At 36.8% G+C, this 18952-nt stretch overlaps 2 protein-coding genes and 1 long non-coding RNA gene across 3 annotated transcripts; 2 read left to right on the top strand and 1 right to left on the bottom strand.

Moving 5' to 3' along the window:
- Positions 1-4374: 4374 nt before the first annotated feature.
- On the top strand, positions 4375-6037 carry LOC133823175 (probable galacturonosyltransferase-like 9). The gene has a single exon (XM_062255793.1). The coding sequence runs from the start codon at positions 4506-4508 to the stop codon at positions 5781-5783; it is 1278 nt and encodes a 425-aa protein (XP_062111777.1). The 5' UTR covers positions 4375-4505; the 3' UTR covers positions 5784-6037.
- A 4326-nt stretch (positions 6038-10363) lies between these two features.
- On the top strand, positions 10364-11209 carry LOC133821372 (uncharacterized). The gene is made up of 2 exons (XM_062253708.1): positions 10364-10653; positions 10754-11209. The coding sequence occupies exons 1-2, from the start codon at positions 10432-10434 to the stop codon at positions 10877-10879; spliced, it is 348 nt and encodes a 115-aa protein (XP_062109692.1). The 5' UTR covers positions 10364-10431; the 3' UTR covers positions 10880-11209.
- Positions 11210-11225: 16 nt separating this feature from the next.
- Positions 11226-12033, bottom strand: LOC133821373 (uncharacterized). The gene is made up of 2 exons (XR_009887519.1): positions 11701-12033; positions 11226-11611 (listed from the first exon to the last, which is right to left on the bottom strand). It is a non-coding gene; the product is annotated as an uncharacterized LOC133821373 (long non-coding RNA).
- Between the last annotated feature and the right edge of the window lie 6919 nt (positions 12034-18952).

Genomic DNA, 18952 nt, shown 5'->3' on the forward strand with positions numbered 1-18952 from the left:
ATCCCATGGTTATGACGCTATGGTCATGAGGTAGGTTATGTTGGTGACTAGTCATCATGCACCTATCCTGTTTAAGCTAGTGAATGGATCACTTATTTATAAAGCCCCGGTGACCCTATCGTCACATGGCTAATGGGAACGGAACCCACCTTAGTGACTTTTGCGACTGTCACTCATCTGTTTTGGACCGAAAGTCCTGAATGATGATTATGATCATTGTTGATACTATATTCATGATATATTGTGTTTTCTTGTTGGGCTTTGGCTCATGGGTGCTATGTGGTGTAGGTAAAGGGAAAGAAAAGCTCACCCAGCCTTGAGTGGAGAGCTTAGGTGGTGTTGTGTACATATGCGGCCGCTTGACCACCACGACCAAGGAGTTCTCAGAAGAACTAGGGGGTTTACCCTATTTTTGCCGCTTAGGTCGGCGAGTTTGTAAATTTGAAACAGTAATGACCATTTTGAGTTGTAAATAGCTTGCAAATGTTTTTGATGGGCCCATGAACATTTTTATGTATTAAATAAAATATATCCTTTCTTTTTGATTGCTTTTCCACCTTAGCCTGTTAATAATACCTAGAAGCACGTTTTTAACCAAAGAACTTGGGTAGCGACTTAAATTTTCGGTTCACTGTTCACCGTAACTATTCTGGGGTAACCAGGGTGTTACATTCCCCCATTCTTCCCATTATTTTTGTCGTTGCCATTGGTTTTCCCATATCCATTGGCGGCTTTGGTGGGATCTTATTTCGGGCCCTGGTCGTTTGTAGGAGACTTTCCTTCATTGGCAATGGCCTCCTCGAGCTTGATATACCTGTCTGCTCGATCCAAAAATTCCTGAGTGCTCTTGACTCCATTCTTTCGCAAACTGTTCCAAAGGGATGATAGTGTCGTACCCTAGCGGTAAGAGCCATCCTCTTTCCCTCATCCCCAATCGTCTTGGCCCCAGCAGCTGCTCGCATGAATTGTTGAATATACCCCTTCAGGGTCTCTCCTTCCTTCTGGTGTATTTCGACCAACTGATTGGCCTCGGTCGGATGTACTTGACCAGCATAGAACTGTCCATAAAACTCCTTTACAAACATTTCCCAAGAAACTATACTGGCTGGAGGGAATATGAAAAATCACTCCTGAGCAGTTTCAGATAAAGTTCCTGGAAAAATTCTGCACCGAGCATTGTCTAACATCTTTTGGATGTCTATCTGTATCTCGAATTTGTTAACATGAGATACGAGATCCTCTAACCCAGTGAAGTTGGGCAAGATTGGCATTTTAAATTTGCTTGGAGTCTCTGCCACAACGATTCTATGCAAAAATGGGGTGCCCTTTCTCCGATCAAATTCTATATGGGTGTCCGGTTCCCAGCCAGCTGCTGGACGACTTGATTTAAGGCATCTAACTAGGCATATACAACATCTGGTACTGCCTGAGCGACCGGTGCTGGGGGGAAATACTCGTTGTGCCTTTCCCTTTGATCATTGAGAACATCCCTCAGATCTTCATCCCTACGCCTTTGCTTGCTCACACCTAGTCGGTCAAAGACATTGGGATGTTTAGGTTGCCCCCCCAGCATTCTGGCTTATTGGTCGGTTCTCCATTGGTAGGGGGTTCTGTCCTTCACCCCTCTCCTCTTGTCGTCGACCAGCATTCCTCCTGCCAGAATTCGCCTCATTATAATCATGGCCATCTCTAAATTGTGACCTATGATGGTGTGACCTGCTGTTTGCACTATTTCCCTCTCTCCCTGCTGGAACGTCCCGATAGATAGGTGGAGGCCTGCGTTGGTCGGTAGGTCCCCTGGAATTGTTATGTCGTGGGGGACCCCTGACCGCAGAGCCTGATTCCTCCTACCTTCTGCCCCTCGAAGGACGTTGTCCTCTGCTCGGGGGGTTTTGTTCCTCAGCCGTTGGGCGTCTAGGGCTTCTAGGATTTTGCTCGACCCTATTCTGCCTTGGCTGTTGGGAGTTTTCTCGAAAAAGCGCGAGAGGGTTGTTGCTGCTCAGGATCATGGAAAGGCCTCTCCTGTTGAGCAGCAGGGGTGGCTCTGGCCTCTGAGGATGCATTGGTTGTGGCGAATTGTGGTGATGTTCTGAATGTGGGTTTTGTTGTGGGTGAGTACTAGGTGGCTGATCTAGTTGGGAGGCAGGTGCAGGCTGTCCTCGTGCCAATTGAATGGCTGCCTCTAAGGCTGCAGTGGCATCCCTTTGCTAGTGGTCCATGTCAGCCTGCCGTTTATTCAGTTCTTGGCGTTGCCGATCGATCTCCCTCTGCTGCAACACCATTGTTTCAGCCACATTCTCTTGCAACACAATCAAATTAGCTAATTCTTCTTGCAACACAATCAAAGTCGTCCTTAAAGTTTCAGCATCCATCTCCTCCTCTTCCAATTCCACATGTGGTTCATCCTCAACTACACCTTGTGGAGGAGGTTGAGTTGGCACATTCCCAGAGGTTTGCCCAGTTTTCCTAGTTGTTTTCATCATTTGATCTTCTTGGAGGTCTTGAGTTCAGCTCTCAATGAAAGCACCAAAATGTTGACCCTCGATTTTGTCAACGACACGGAGTCAAATAAAACGACAGAAATTAGATGAATTCAAGTCAAGAAGATAAATGACACAAGGAGTTATAGTGGTTCGGCCCCAAGTGATGGTAATGACCTACGTCCACTTAGTGTTCTTATTAATGTAATGAAAACCTGCGATTAGTAAACAAAAGTTTACCGAGTTTCACAAGCTCAACAAAAAATACAAAGTGTTGTGTAAAAACAATCATCCCCCCTCTCAATAGCCATTTGAGTCTTATTTATAGGCTCAAGGATTTCCTTATGGGCCGATGGGCCTTGATTACATTTAATACAAACATATCTGAATAATAATGGAAATTACACTTTTTACATAAATACAGGATCAAATATCTCTAGAAAATATCTGACATACTGTGACCAGCCCTGGTCGCTTATGAAATATCCCCTTTGTCGTGTGAATTATCCTCTAGTCGATGGTCGACCAGAACATAACCACTTAAATTGTCACGCGCATCTCACATGCGTACTAATCACGTTATCAAGTGAATCTTTTTTAGGTAAACACTACAAAAAAAACAACCTAGAATTCTATTGCGATGGTTTTAACTCAAAAAGTTGATGTTATTAGGTAGAAGTTTCTATAATTAATTAGAAGTTGTTAGCTTGTGTTTTTCATAACAATAATAAAACTATATAAACAAAAGAACAATATCATAGGAGATCACTTTAAAAAAAATGATTGAACGAGCTCGCTGGTTACTTGGTCATGCTATCATCGTTACAACTAACACAAAACTATAATGATTAAAATAATAATGAAAAAAAGGAGATTCATTGTAATAAACGACACCTTTCTTTAGTAAAATACATCTGATTAAAACCCTTACTATTAATTAGTCCTACTTTTTGGTATTGAAATGGTCAACTTCTACAATAAAGGTCAGTCTAATTCGATCGAATATGTTCAATGCCACTATCCGACTACCCCCATTCCTCCAAATCCCATGCTTATTTTATTTTTCTTTTCATGAATTATTTTATTAGATTTATAGTACCAAATGCATATGCAGCCAAAAAAAAAAAAAAAGACCAAATGCATCGATACGTCTTTTATCACGGTTTTGGCGAAAATATGAGTATTTAACATTTGACATTCACCGTACGTAATAATCTTCTAAATTCATTGCATCACATTAAACGTTTCTATACATAGGGGCATGAGTTGGGCACCTTCCAATTTTTTATTTAATTAAAAAATTGCTCTCACAAGGATTTCACAAAAGTGAGTAATTAAGGTCGTATTAATTAGTATTAAAGCGTAGAAAAAAGCGCTTTATTAGTTACTACGTTGTGATCATCTCTAATTAAAACCCACACACAGCACATCTAACCAAATTTACGGATTCTAGCAATGCTATTAATACACAATCCAACTTTATTACTATTACCATTAATTTTGTTTTTTTGTTAAAAAAAAGAAGAAGCATAATATACATAGTAAAGAAAACTAAAAGGGCTAACATATTTATTCCTTACTTCCATAACGAGTGGTTTTTCGCCGCACACCAGGCTTCTTTTCCCTTTTTATTACTCCTTGATAAAATAAAGAAAAGGACAGTAAGAGAATCCAATAGGACATACGTATTTATACAAATATCTATGGTGTATAAATACATATATTTTTAATGATTATTTGTTAAAGTAACTATGTGTGTATATATAATTTGTCCGGAGCCCAAACCAGAGAGACTAAACGCCTAAACGGGTCCCTCCTTCCTTTTATGTCTACGTCGGTCTCTCACTCCTTAGGAAGGAAGGGAAACCGCGTGAAATCGAAACAGAGCAGCACAGCCTGCCCTGCTCTGCTCTTAATTTATTTTTTATTTTTGAGTCTTTAATTTGATCTTATTTCCAGTGAGAGCATTAAATTTCTAGAATCCTCTCATTCTAGTCCCTTTAATCTTCTATCCACTCTTTTTACATGCAAATTATCCATTCAAGAAACCGAAACAAAGGCTCTCTTATCTTTCCAAGACTCCAAAGAATGGTTCCGTTGAGAGTAAACGCCGTCGTTTTGGTCTTCCTCACCGTCGTTTGCCTCATTTTGTTGCCGTTTTGCTTCGGGATTCGGTCATTTCCGACAATCGAAGGGTACGAACTTGGGTCTCCGGATGGGTTGCTTCGATTCACCGAAGCGCCGGAGTACCGTAACGGAGCTGAGTGTGCCGTAGCCGTAGGTGGCAGTGGCGTTGTAAGTCGGAGAATGGCTGTCTCTTCTTGTGACCCATCTCTGGTCCATGTTGCCATGACCTTGGATAAAGAGTACCTCAGGGGCTCTGTAGCCGCCGTACACTCTGTCCTGAAACACACCTCGTGTCCCAATAACGTCTTCTTTCACTTCATTGCCGCCGAGTTCGACCAGGCAAGTCCTCGAGTCTTGGCGCAACTCGTCCGATCCACTTTCCCCTCTCTCCGGTTCAAGGTCTACATCTTCAGAGAAGACACCGTCATCAACCTCATATCGTCCTCGATTCGCGAAGCCTTAGAAAACCCATTAAACTACGCAAGAAATTACCTCGGCGACATACTCGATCCCTGCGTTGACCGGGTCATTTACCTTGACTCAGATGTGGTCGTCGTCGACGACATCCACAAGCTCTGGAACATAACATTGACTGATTCACGGGTCATCGGAGCTCCGGAATACTGCCACGCCAACTTCACGAAGTACTTCACCGACGGGTTTTGGTCTGACCCGCTTCTTTCTCGGGTATTCGGGTCCCGCAAACCCTGCTATTTTAACACCGGAGTGATGGTTATGGATCTGGTGAGGTGGAGAGAAGGGAATTTCCGGAAGAGGATCGAAAACTGGATGGAGGTTCAGAGGAAGAAAAGGATTTACGATCTGGGTTCTTTGCCGCCGTTCTTATTGGTATTCGGCGGTAATGTTGAGGCCATTGACCACCGGTGGAACCAGCATGGTCTCGGCGGTGACAATGTCAGGGGGAGCTGTAGGTCTCTGCATCCAGGTCCGGTCAGTTTGCTTCATTGGAGCGGAAAAGGAAAGCCATGGGTGAGACTCGATGAGGGTAAGCCTTGTCCTCTTGATAGTCTCTGGGAGCCGTACGATCTTTATAAGCCATTGTACCATCATGATCAGAACTTGGCCAAGGATAGTGAACTTCTGGGCTCAACATTATTGTCCTCGTCTTCTTCTTCGAGATTGAACGGCGGTGGACGTTCGAGTTTCTTGTTATGATTATTCTTCTCATGATTCTTTCCTACAGTTGATTTTTCACAGATTCTTTTGGCTGTACAGATTGGTTTTAGAGATGGGATTTTTTTTTTAATTGATTTGATCATATTTGTTCATTGTATTTGGTTTTACTCTTCATATCAGAGATATCAAACATTCCTATTTTTTGGGTTCCAGGCCTTGGAACAATTTTGGTGGATTGATTTCTTTGTATCCAATTTTGGAAATAACACTCACCGATGCCTTCATTTTTGTTATTTTTCACTCCAATTCTTGATTTAGTACCGAATTTGCTTTGTTTCTCACTCTAGAGTATACTCGTTCTATACTTATTGTTATTTAGGGTGTAATTCGGAGTAGTTTGGCTTGTTTGCCGGACAAGTAATTACAAATGATAATAATTAATTATTATTTCACATTTAAATATTTGTATTTTAAAATAGAGTAATGATATCTGTTCTAAAATTATATACTATATTAATATCCTAATAATTAATTACACAGTTGAAATAATAATAAAGCTAAATGGGTAGATGGGCAAGTGCTTGGGTTGTGTCACATTTCTATTGTTTTATTTTTCTTTTTGTTTCTTAAAGAAGATTAAAAAAGTGATTACATTTTGACAAGCATAAGACAAGTATTATGTTGTAGAAAATGAAAAAGAAAAAAAAAACAATAAAGGTGAATAATGGAGAATGAAAAGCCAAATGTTTTGATGTTAGAGTTACAGCTCAGATAGGCTCACGGGGCTTTCTTGATGTTGAGACTCGGACAAGGTGACGGTGTTATTGTCAACCACTTGTCGGACCCATTTCATTTTAATTTCTAATTAGAAATGTCAATTATCTTTGTATTTTTTTCTTTTTAATTTTATTTTATAGAATTTTTTGTTTTGTTTTTTTTTTTTAAAAAAAAAAAAAAGAATTTTTTGTTTAGTCGCTGAAGTTAATGTTATACCTTTCCATTTTTTAAAAGACAAATTCACGTAGCACACAATCAAACCCAATATTATACACGTTTCATGCCGTGAACAGAAGAACGTTCTAGTAGACTGCCAAGTAGGTAGGTTCATTATTATTATTCCTAGGCTGCCTAGTCATATGAATTCAGACTCTTATTTTCACCCACTCAAGAAAAAAACAAGATCATACTGTTCATCTTCAATTTGGTCATTGAGAACCATTATGAGGTTCATATTACAGATTAGAATTGGTTGACATGCCTAACTATTCATTTAAGAGAGCAGACATGTCTCTGGGTCAGAGCCGCCGATCCATGAGAGAGCCAGCCACGGAATAGCATTAATTAATGGCACTTTTTATTGAACTATATAAAGTTTTTACCCGCGAAAATACTCAATGTTTACATGTTGTTCCACTTATACATCCAATTTTTATTTTTCGCGGTGAATATACTCAAACCCACATGAACTGTGTCTCCGTCACTACTTTACCCCTAACAGCCTTAAAAACGCTTACGTGGCCAATTGCGTGTACAAAACCAGACACATGTGCTTTAAAATATTAACTGCAAATCAAAAAAAAAAATTTCCAACGGCTTGAACAAGGAATGATTTCCTTATACCCACATTTCATGTAGAAAAGGCAAACCCACATTCAAAGTTTTTTCTGAAACTAATTTCTTGAGACTACGAAGATCACATAGGACGACGACGAAGACTGAGGACGAAGAACCCCCTGCTTTTTACCATTTCGGATTGAGGAGGACGACGAAGACTGAGGACGAAGAACCCCCTGCTTTTTATCGTTTCGGATTGAGGAGGACGACAAAGCAGGAGGAGGAACTGGAACAAAATGCCCATGCTTCGGACTGAGGACGAAGAACCCCCTGGATATGGTAAGCCCCTGACTGTGTTGTGCATGTACTTTTGTGGGATATTCTTTGTTTTGTTTGGGTAATGTGCTTTGTCGTATATCACATGAGTTTGTCCATTTTCCCACTAACTTTCTTTGTATTTTTTTATTATCTGATATGCTAGATCTGTGTGGGGGCCATTTTACTGTGGCAATGCACCATGGAGGAAATTTCTTCACTCTATTTGGCAACAAAAGGTATCATGGAGGTAAAATTTCTTTTTTTGACTGGAATCACACTGATTACTTCAGTAGATATGAGTTGGATTGGATGGTGCAATGCTTAGGGTATAAATTGCCTGTGAGTTTTTTGTGGAAGCCTAAGGAGAAGCATTTGAATTTGGCTGAAATGGTAATTGGTAATAAACAAGTTATTGAAATGGTTGAAGATATGATGAGGAGAAAGTATAGACAAGTGGATATTTTTGTGGTCCAACTAGAAAGAACTTTGGAGTTGGAATGGAGTAAGGAGAAAGATGCAATTCCTTATATCCCAGAACTTTCTAAGAAGACGGTGTGCACTATAAAAGAGTTGCCTGATGATACAACTATCCCAGCAGATGTAGTGGTCAACCCATTATCAGATGATGAAGATCCTTGGTTTGATCACAATGAAATTAGATATGAGGATGGTCCTGAAGTTGTAGACATTGACTCTGTGAACTCTGAAGATGAGGACCCTTTTTTTGTTGTCAATATGCCAGAGGAATGGACACAATCTAGTTGTGTCATTGAAGACTTGCCTGATGATGCAGATGTATTTGTCAATGTGGTTGTCAATCCAAAACTCAATTGTGCTGCAGAAGAGGCCCAAGTTGGAGAAGAGGTCGAATATGAGTATGAGTATAATGATTTTGGCCCAAGTCAAAATGATGAAGCTGATGTTGGTGAGAATATTCAGAGTGAAGGTGATGTTGGTGAAAGGGGTCTAGAGAGTCAGCATGATGAAGCTGCTGTTAATGAGAATGGGCAAAATGAAGGTGAAGGTAATGAAGAGTCTGAATTTGTTATGGAGGAGGAGGAGTACATGCAGAATGAGGGTGAGGCTGAAGAGATGTTTGCTAATGCTAATCCTGCAACATGGTGGCATTCAGTTACAGACGGTTGTAGCCAAGCTGATCCAAATGATGATGAAGGTGCTTATGTTAGTGAGGAAGACCTACAAAGTTTGTCTAGTTCAGATGAGGATGGTAATGCCAGGAGGAGAAAAAGATCCAACACCCAATTCAATCATGCAACAAACATGGATAACTTCAGATTTAAATTAGGCATGCTTCTTACTACCGTGGACCAAGTTAGAACTGCATTGAAGGAGCATTTTATTAAGATTAACAGGGAGTATGTTTGGCTGGCCAATGACCAAAGTCGGGTAAGGGAAAAATGCAAGAGTGCAGGCTGCAATTGGGTCATTTATGCAAGAGTCCAACTGTCAGACAAGCGCTCATTCAGGGTAAATACATTGGTGGATAGGCACACGTGTGGATTGGTTTTCAACAACAAACATGCAACCTCCAATTGGCTTGCAAAGCATTATCTTGAACAGTTCAAAATAAACCCAAACTTAACTTACACTAGTTTCATGCAGCTAACAACACGTACTCGGTTTTCAAGAACAACAAGGTCAACTTTCTACAGAGCAAAGAATTGTGCAAAAGTGATGTTAGAAGGAACTATAAGGGAACAATATGCCATACTGGAAGATTATTGCAACCAACTGTTAGAGACAAATCCTGGGAGCACATCAATATTGAAAACCAGAATGCATGATGGAAAGAGGTTATTTGAAAGGGTGTATATATGTCTTAAAGCTTGTAAAGATGGATTCCTCAATGGTTGTAGGCCCCTTATCTGCTTGGATGATTGTTTTTTAAAAGGATATTGCAAAGGAATGTTATTAGCTGCAATTGGCATTGATGCAGCAAATGCCATGTTTCCAGTGGCTTATGCTGTAGTGGAGAAGGAGTACACAGGTAGCTGGACATGGTTTTTAAATTTATTGAAGGAGGATTTGAAGATTGATGAACCAGAGAGATTAACAATGATTTCAGATAGGCAAAAGGGCTTAGAAAAGGCATTAAGTACTGTATTTCAAGGTTCGGAAGTGAGATTCTGTGTGAGACATATGCATGCCAATTTCAAGAAGCAATTCCCTGGACTCTTACTTAAGCAAATGATGTGGGCCGCTGCAAGGGCAACAACTAAAGTGGAATGGAAAAATAGGATGAATGAAATTAAGCAAGAGAATTTCAAGGCGTATGAATGGCTGATGAAAAAAAAACCCAGAAGAATGGACCAAGTTTCATTTCAAGGAGCATGTGAAATGTGACATTCTTATTAATAACCTCTGTGAAAGTTTCAACAATGCCATTCTTGATGCCAGAGATAAATCTATTATCATTTTGCTAGAAAATATTAGGCATTGGATGATGAGTTTGTTCTGCAATAGAAGAATGAGTGTCTCTAAGTGGGTGCATCCTGTTTCCAAAAGAATTATGGACATCATTGAGAAAAGCAAGAATGTTGCTAAGCATTGTTTCCCTATGCTTGCTGGAGGTGGTAAGTTCCAGGTAAATTTATTGCAAAGCATCAATGCTCAGTCATTTGTTGTGAACTTGGAAACGAAAACATGCACATGTAGGCTATTCCAATTGTCTGGCATACCATGTGGGCATGCTTTAGCTGCTATCTGGTTTTCAAACCTAGATCCAGTGGGATTCATAGATGATTACTACAAGAGGCAAGCATATGAAGAAACTTATGCGACACCAATCGAACCAATGCCTAGCCCAGATAAGTGGCCTGACACTGGTCTGAATCCGATACATCCTCCAACAGAGACAATTTTACCTGGAAGGCCTAAAAAGTCTAGAAACAAAGAGGCAGATGAACCACCACCTACTACTGCAACAAAGGCTAGGAGAGTTGGCCAAGTTAATCACTGCAGCAATTGCAAGCAAACAGGCCATTCACGAGTAACATGCAAGAATGCAACTATGGAGGTAATCTTGGTACACGGTATGCTAGACTTGTATTCATTTGCAGTTAAAATGAATGTGATTTGCTTAAGTATGATGAGTTATGTTTTTGGTTTAATTACAGCCTGCAAGGCAAAAAAAGAGAGGAAGACCACCATCTCAGAATCCTACTACTGAAACTATTAAAAGGAAGGAGCGAGCTAAGAGACAGAAGCAAAGGAATGGTGGTTCCACATCTCAGACCAACTAAGAAGCTTCTCTTTAATCTTAAACCCTTTTGATGTAGAAAACTTGTTTTCTTTTTGGTGTAGTCGCCATACAATATAGGCATTACCATACTTTTGACATGTACATATTCAGTCTGACTTTATCAATATTTTGGGACATCTTGGCCATTAGGAATACTTTTGACATGTAGACATTATGCTACTTAACAATATGTCATATGTTTGCTCTGTAAAGTTGAAAATATTAATCAATGACAAAATATCTGGTTTGGTGCATCATTCTATTATGCTTGAAAGCAACACTAAATAAATATATTTCTCTTACATTCAATGAAGCCATGATTTTTTTTTCAGAGAAGGGTCGAACACTAAATAAAATACATAATTTTTATTATGCTTGAAAGCAACACTAAATACAATAAACAGGGAAGTCGAACATTACATAATTTTTTTCAGCCAATACACAATTACAAAAAAAAAAAAAACAACATCATCTTCCTCACATTTCCCTTTACCAACCAGGAACTTGCATGAACTCTTCCATCCAAACTCCCATTCATATAGCCACAATTTTGACATTGAAAAGGCTCCACACTAGGTTCAAAGCAAGACTCATATCTATCTTCATATTCATAATATCTGCCCAGATCACCATCAAACTCACGTACTCTTCTTAGCAAACCAGGTATCACCATCTTTGACCTTTCACACATAGGGGGGTCAATCCATTGGAAATAGTTACAACCCCCATTCCACTGTTCACAAATAGTTTTCTTGAATTAATTTATTTCCAAGCTAATAATATATAAAGGAAAAAGAAGACAAAAAATATAAACAGGCTCACTTTCATCCTATAGCAAGATTTGAACCGTCTCCCTGGATTATCATCGGTCCATGATGTCCTCTCCACTGTTTTTGCCCCACAATCACAATGCTTACGACAAGCTTGATATACACCTTGTGCCCTAGATCTCGACGACCTCATTTTGGCTCCACCTCGGTTTATTGATTCGCCCCAAGACACACTTGGGTCTTCCCCTTTCATCTCTTCTCTCTTCTTCTTCTACAATGGAGATCTCTCGTGCATATGGTATTTAAGGATTTAAAGCTTTTTTTTTTCAATCAATAATTAAAAACTTACCTGGGCTAAATGATGTGTCTGGTTTTGTACACGCAATTGGCCACGTAAGTGTTTTTAACGCTGTTAGGGGTAAAGTAGTGACAGAGACACAGTTCATGCGGGTTTGAGTATATTCACCGCGAAAAATAAAGATTGGGTGTATAAGTGGAACAACATGTAAACATTGGGTATTTTCGTCGATAAAAACCCAACTATATATTCAACTCAACCCATATTTCATATTTTCTTAAGCATTTTGTACTTTTGAGATTTTTCTTTATTTTACATAATAATTTTTTTTGAGTTCTCAGTATGTTAGCTCCTGAATTATATGGGGATTTAGTAAATTAATATTGCACTATAAAATATATCACTTAAGTCTTTAAAATCATTAAATAATGGCAATTAAGTTTCTCTTATGTATTTTTTAATTAATTTTTTATGAAAAAGATTGCCTAACATTACCAAAGTGACAATATAAAAAAGCAAATATATAAAATATCCCAAATTGATTAAATATGTTATAAAACTATTAAGAATACTCAAATGTAAAATATATAAATTCTTGTGTGTTATTTCAACATATGAATGACCCCTATTTATATAGATACATAAGCCCTAAGGAAATCGGTAACTACTCTGAATACAATCAAGAATTAATGTTGATATAATACTTTGGGTAATCTAGTGATTCTTCATTATTATGGACATCCATATATATAATATTCATAACACCTCCTCTTGGATGTCTATGAAAACTGTCTCATTAAAATCCTTGCCAGAAAAACTCAGTAAGACAAAAACTCGGCTAAGGAAAAAAGAGTGCAGTGTATATTTACTCCCCCTCATTTCGACGCTCTTGAAGATCATTTAATCGACACATTCCATTCTTATGTACCATCTTCTTGAACGTTGATGTTTGTAATGGCTTTGTAAATAAGTTTGTAAGAATGTCGCTTGATCAAATTTGATGAACATCAAATTACCACTCTTTTGAAGATCATGTGTGAAGAAGAACTATGGTGAAATATATTTAGATTTATTTCCTTTAAGGTATTATCATTTTAGTTGAGCAGTGCATGCATCATTATCTTTATAGAGAATTGTTGGTATTTCTTTATCGTGTGATAATCCACATGTTCCTCAAATATGTTGTTTCGTTGATCTCAATCACACATTTTTCCTTTGCCTCATGAATTGCAAGTATCTCAAGATGATTTAAAGTTGCCTCGTTAAAAACCTTGTCAGGAAAATCCAGTGGGACAAAACCTGAACTAAGGGAAAAAAAAGTGCAACATGTATATATCTCCTCCTCATGCATATATCATTGGTAACTTTCGTGATCAAATATCTCATATGATTTTCATTGTAATATAAATCACTATAAATTTTCTATGATCACAAATTTACTATAACTCTTCTAGAGCATATGTATAGAATGGAATATGAATATTTATCCAACATATTAAATCAATCATATAAATAACATTGTTCATTATCATATCATATCAACAATGTTATAATATGCATTATATTTGTGGATATTCATTATCTATGACTATGTTCAATCCAAAATTTGAAATTTAAATATGATCACATGAATGGATATCTTCGATAATATCAATTTTCATTTGCAATAAATATGGTACTTCGGGACCATATATTTGTTGCATTCTCGTTACATATTCTTTAATTTCTACATCATATGATCATATACACTATGATTCTTTATGCATACAAAGTTCTTTGGGACTTCTCTACTCACAATTTAATCTATAAACAAATAATATATTTAATAATTCCCAATCTACAAGATGAAATAAGAAATCCTTCTTAAATAGTTTATAAAATAATCAGAAGCTCTTCAAGAGCATTTTACAACGTATTATTTACGAATTCACATTGCATAGACAATCATACTTGTAATTTCAAATAATTATTCACCTACATATCTTTAATCCTGACAAACAACTTTATTGTATAATGCGCACGACTTTGAATTTATATCTCTTAAGATATGTTAAATTCTTCTGGAATTTTTCTGGTAAGGCATATTTTAAATTCTCATATTACTAGGAGCTCCAAATAAATAATTTGTGTTGCAACGCTTATATGACACATATCAATTCTCATAAAACATATATACTCCAGGCTATAATCAAATATTGATTATATTTTCTCATAACAATATGCATATGTCTTTATTTAATCATTCTCTTGTCTATGCAAATTTTGTACAATAATTTATTTGTGTACAAATATACAAAATTCTCATTCTAATTACATTTCCTTGTACAAATATTTATTTGTACCCCTACAGGTTTTACTTCACTTTATGTGAGTAAATTTATACTACCTAGATTGCGTCATATAATTTTGGCCAAAACTATATATACATTGATAATTCTCGACCTGTTTAATATCATGATCCTTGCTATCTCATATTAGTTTATTGCATATGCAAACATTTTGTATTGTCGACAATAATTCATAATATGATAATTTCCTCCCATATTTACATAACTTAAAGAGATCTCTTTTTTTGCAACATACTTGTCAAACATGTATATTATTTATAAGTACCTATATAACCACTTTAAAGGCTTCAATTATCATCAACTTTGTTATGTCTATAACTTCTTTAGGGAGTCTCTTCTGGAGCACTATTTTTATTTAATGCTCAAATTATCAATACTTTATAACATTAAGGTATCTTTATGAGTGTCTTTTACTTACAACATCTTCAGGACGAACCAAATGAACATTTGTTTTCATAATTTTTACTTTGTTCACTTACGCTTCAAGCGTTATTAGACTCATTCTGACTCAATTTAAATAATATTGATTTGCAGTTGACATACATATATGTATGATTTTATCATTTTGAATTTCTAGTTCTTACTTTGTGCAAGGATCATTTTTCAAAATATTTATCGATCCAATTGCATTTCTCTCCCCCTGATCGAGAGAATATTTTTAAAAAATTTATTTAACCTGTAGGGATTTCAAACTCATATATATTATTGAGTCATTGAACTTCTGGTTCAATAAATCGCGATTATGAACTTATTTCATTTTCAAGAATGAGTCATATACATATGTATAGTTGAAAAAAACAAGCTTATAATTCTTATAAGTTCATGATCATACGATCTTATCACATCGATAAAAAATTATGCAATAAAAATCCAATAATGATTCAAGAATGCAAAGATAATATAATTAAACACTCATTATAAAAATAATATAATTTTTTCTCGTACATCTTGGACTAAAATATATAACTTTATATCAAAATAATTTACATAGGCAAAATAATTTCAGAAGATATTAAAATTTAAACTTATAAATAATTATGAAAAATTTGAGAAATGAATGCTATAAAATTCTAATGAGTGACACTTTTATAAATGACATATATGTAGTAAAAAAATTTAACAATAAAATTGTACGAGTTAAAATATTTATAAACAAAACATCTGAAAACTACTTGAAATATATATTTCTTTTAAAAATTGTAATGCCCTACTACCCAGAGACCGTTACGTTGTGCATTTTAAACATTGCTAAACTCGCTAACCGAGCCATTTGGCTATAATCGTGTAACTAAATGTGATTAATAGTTTAGGGTTAAAATTTTTGGTTAGAGATACAATGTTTCACTAAAACGTTTACTGTATACATTGGGATCCCAAAATATATTTTAAAGGTTAATTACAATAAAAGATTTACAACTAGCCGACCTAAGCGGCAAAATAGGGTTTAACCCTAGTTCCTCTTTAAACACTTGGCCGTGGCGGTCGAGCAGCCGCATATGTACACATCACCACCTAAGCTCTGCAACTCAAGGATGGTCCAGCTTTCTTTTGCCTTTACCTGCACCACATAGCACCCGTGAGCCGAAGCTCAGCAAGAAAACTCAATATGCTCATGAACAGGTAATAACATGTCAGTGAATCATAATAGGCATGCCTAGCAGTAATAATCCTACTCATGCATGCAAGCAAGTCGAAATAATGACTCATGGGCCTTGCCCTTTGTACAGATGACTTATGGGCCCTGCCCTTTGTATAGATGACTATCAAGTCATATTGAGAATAGATGGCTACTGAGTCCATCTCTGGGGATCTGCTCCCTGAATAGATGGCTAATGAGTCTATCTCTGGAGATTTGATCCCTTAGCACGGTCACCTTAGCCTTTAGATTGGACAAGCGCTTTTGTTTTCATCGAACTTAAGGTCGGTCAAGCATTTCATGCTTATGATGATAATGCTTATGTCGATTAGATCTAATCTTTTCGGCTCTGCGTTCATTACGCTTATGCCGCTCTTGACTCATAGGTCAATTCCATACAACCAGTGCTCAGTACTACTGCCGAACTTGACTAATGAGTCACAACTTCACAGTCAATACTAACACCAATGCCGATTTTGACTATGGAGTCAGTTCCACTCACAAGTAAGCAATGCAACTAGGCATATATCATATGTCAAATATCCAAATATAGGGCATTCAACATGCTTACTCAACATTCACTAGCATAATTATGATCATGCACATTTACAGAGACTCAAGCCCTAATCAATCTCATATTCAACATTCATGCTATGCCCTAATCACATGTATCTTATGCATCACATACTAGGTGCAGTTTTCTTACCTTTGGTCCAAGCACAGGTTACCAATAAATGAGCCACAAGCACGATCTTGTTTCCAAGCCCCCTAGTGATAACCTAGTCACAACCATAATATAAAACTTCATAAAAAACGAGTAAATAAATACTTCCGGACCAAGTCCTAGCCTCCGGGACGTCGAATCCTACCAAACCGGGTAGTAAGATTGATCCTGAGCACTTAGGTTAAGTTCCCATGACTAAAAACCAACTCTAGGAAAAATTGCCCTTAAGAGTCGCGGCCCGCCTCCAAATAAAGGCCGAGCCTCTTCTCTGACTGCACCTTGCGCCGCGGCGCACCTACCTTGTGTCGTGACCCTACCTGCCCATCAGCCAGCCTCCTCCTTCTTCAAGCCTGGGCTGCGGCGCCTAAGAACAGGGCCGCGACCCAACCACGAACCCAGCCAAAAACATCATTTTCTCCATTTAAAAACCTTCCAAAAACCTATCCAACGGTCTCCAAATTCCAATATCAAAGTTCTCAAACATCCTAATTATCCAATACCAATAAAACCCAAGCTTCAATTCATCCAAAAACTCATCAAAACACAAAATCCAATCAAAGCTTAAAACTTTAAAAACTTAGAACTTAAAACTTGAATTACCTCCGATTGAGTTGTTTCCCAGCTAAATCCTTCGGCAAATAAGCTTATAATCTTCCATAGAATCGCTATGCCTCGATCCTTGCCTGAATCCGAGTCCTAAAACTCAAGTTTCCTTCGAAAATGCGACCGCGTGTCGAAAATGGAACTGGAGGGAGAGAGAACGTTATGAACGTTCTTTTATAGTTCTAACAGATTACTTCAAGCTTAAGTAACCTCAAGCAAATCCTAATGCTCGGGGTCCCGAAAACGCCCCCGGGGGTAAAATAGTCAAAACTTCCAGAATTTCCCCCTGATCTCACTAACTCCCAATTTATCATCAAATATTTATTCCCATTACCCAATATTCCGGTAATGTGCTAAATACCCCTTGACTCACTCTTGGTCAAGTATGAATCCCGTTGTGACTTTCCCACTAGCTTGCTTCCCAATATCGTCTTGTGCTGAGTAACCTTAGCATAACCAAATAATAGTGAAGCACCACACATATACCACATATATGCCAAATATGCCAAATATGCCCAAAATATGAAAATTTCCCAATTAAACAGAAATGGGCCCGCATGCATATTTAATACACCTAAACATGCATATCTAGTCATATTATGATATAACTCACATATTCACATAATGATACACATAAATATCACATAATCATATAATTCCATAATTTGCCACCTTGACCCCCTAATCAAGGCCCTAAGCCTTATTAGGAAATTCGGGTCGTTACAAAAATTCAAGATATTTAAATTTATTCACTTCCCATATACAAAATATATATACATATTTTCATGAGCACCATATAAGAATTAAAAAGAATCTTCTAGTTCTTTATCTAAATTTAGGGAAATTTATACATTTTATTACATATTATTGATCATTCAATTAATGAACTTTAGGTTCACTGTACTTTGTATTTCACTAAAATTTTCAACATATACATAATTGCTATAAAAGTTTCATATTTGTTTATATACTAGATAATTAAATAATTTTAATATCCTTCAAAACATATAATAACATTGATTCTTCAAGAATCAGATTTCTCCATTTGATTTTTGTAATATATTATGTTCAACAAATTTATATATAACAATTTTCTCTATCAAATGGTGTGCTTGCTTAAAAGCACAATTATTTTTCAAATATAAAAAACTTTATCATTCATTCAAGTTAATACACAATGATAATAATCATGTTTGTTGTAGCCAAATCGGTATAATCATAATATAAATATATCAGTTATTTTTCTTTCTCATTTCTTTCCAACAAGCGGTCAAATTTATTAATGAAATCAATCATTCCTTATTATAATGACTTGATATATTATGTAATTAAATGTACGACCGGTACATATTACAAGTCATTTTTGGCCATATTCACAATTATGTAGAAATTGTACAAATGGTACATACGATATGTTTAACGTTAGCTAGCAATTGTGTTCAGGTTTCATCAAGAACCTTCTCAAATTATCTTTGTGACTTTATAAAACTTTGAGGAATGTAATTATAAATTACATTTTGATAAATGACAAAGTTCACTATAATACTAATTGTTTACCACGATTTTGGCCAACGACGAGTAGACGTCAAAACTACAATATACCTTCAAGAGAAAAATACGACACTAATAATTTTATAGTGTTTCAGCCCCAATTTATTGGTAATAGCCTAATCCACTTGGAGTTGTGATATATAG

This window comes from Humulus lupulus, chromosome 3 (genome assembly GCF_963169125.1).
Source record: "Humulus lupulus chromosome 3, drHumLupu1.1, whole genome shotgun sequence".
Taxonomy (NCBI): Eukaryota; Viridiplantae; Streptophyta; class Magnoliopsida; order Rosales; family Cannabaceae; genus Humulus; species Humulus lupulus.

Bases quoted from the DNA above. Each gene is read 5' to 3' on its own strand.
- LOC133823175 (XM_062255793.1), top strand. From the start codon at position 4,506: ATGCAAATTATCCATTCAAGAAACCGAAACAAAGGCTCTCTTATCTTT.
- LOC133821372 (XM_062253708.1), top strand. From the start codon at position 10,432: ATGCCTAGCCCAGATAAGTGGCCTGACACTGGTCTGAATCCGATACAT. The intron at 10,654-10,753 runs GTAATCTTGGTA...GTTTAATTACAG, and splicing joins GCAAGAATGCAACTATGGAG to CCTGCAAGGCAAAAAAAGAG.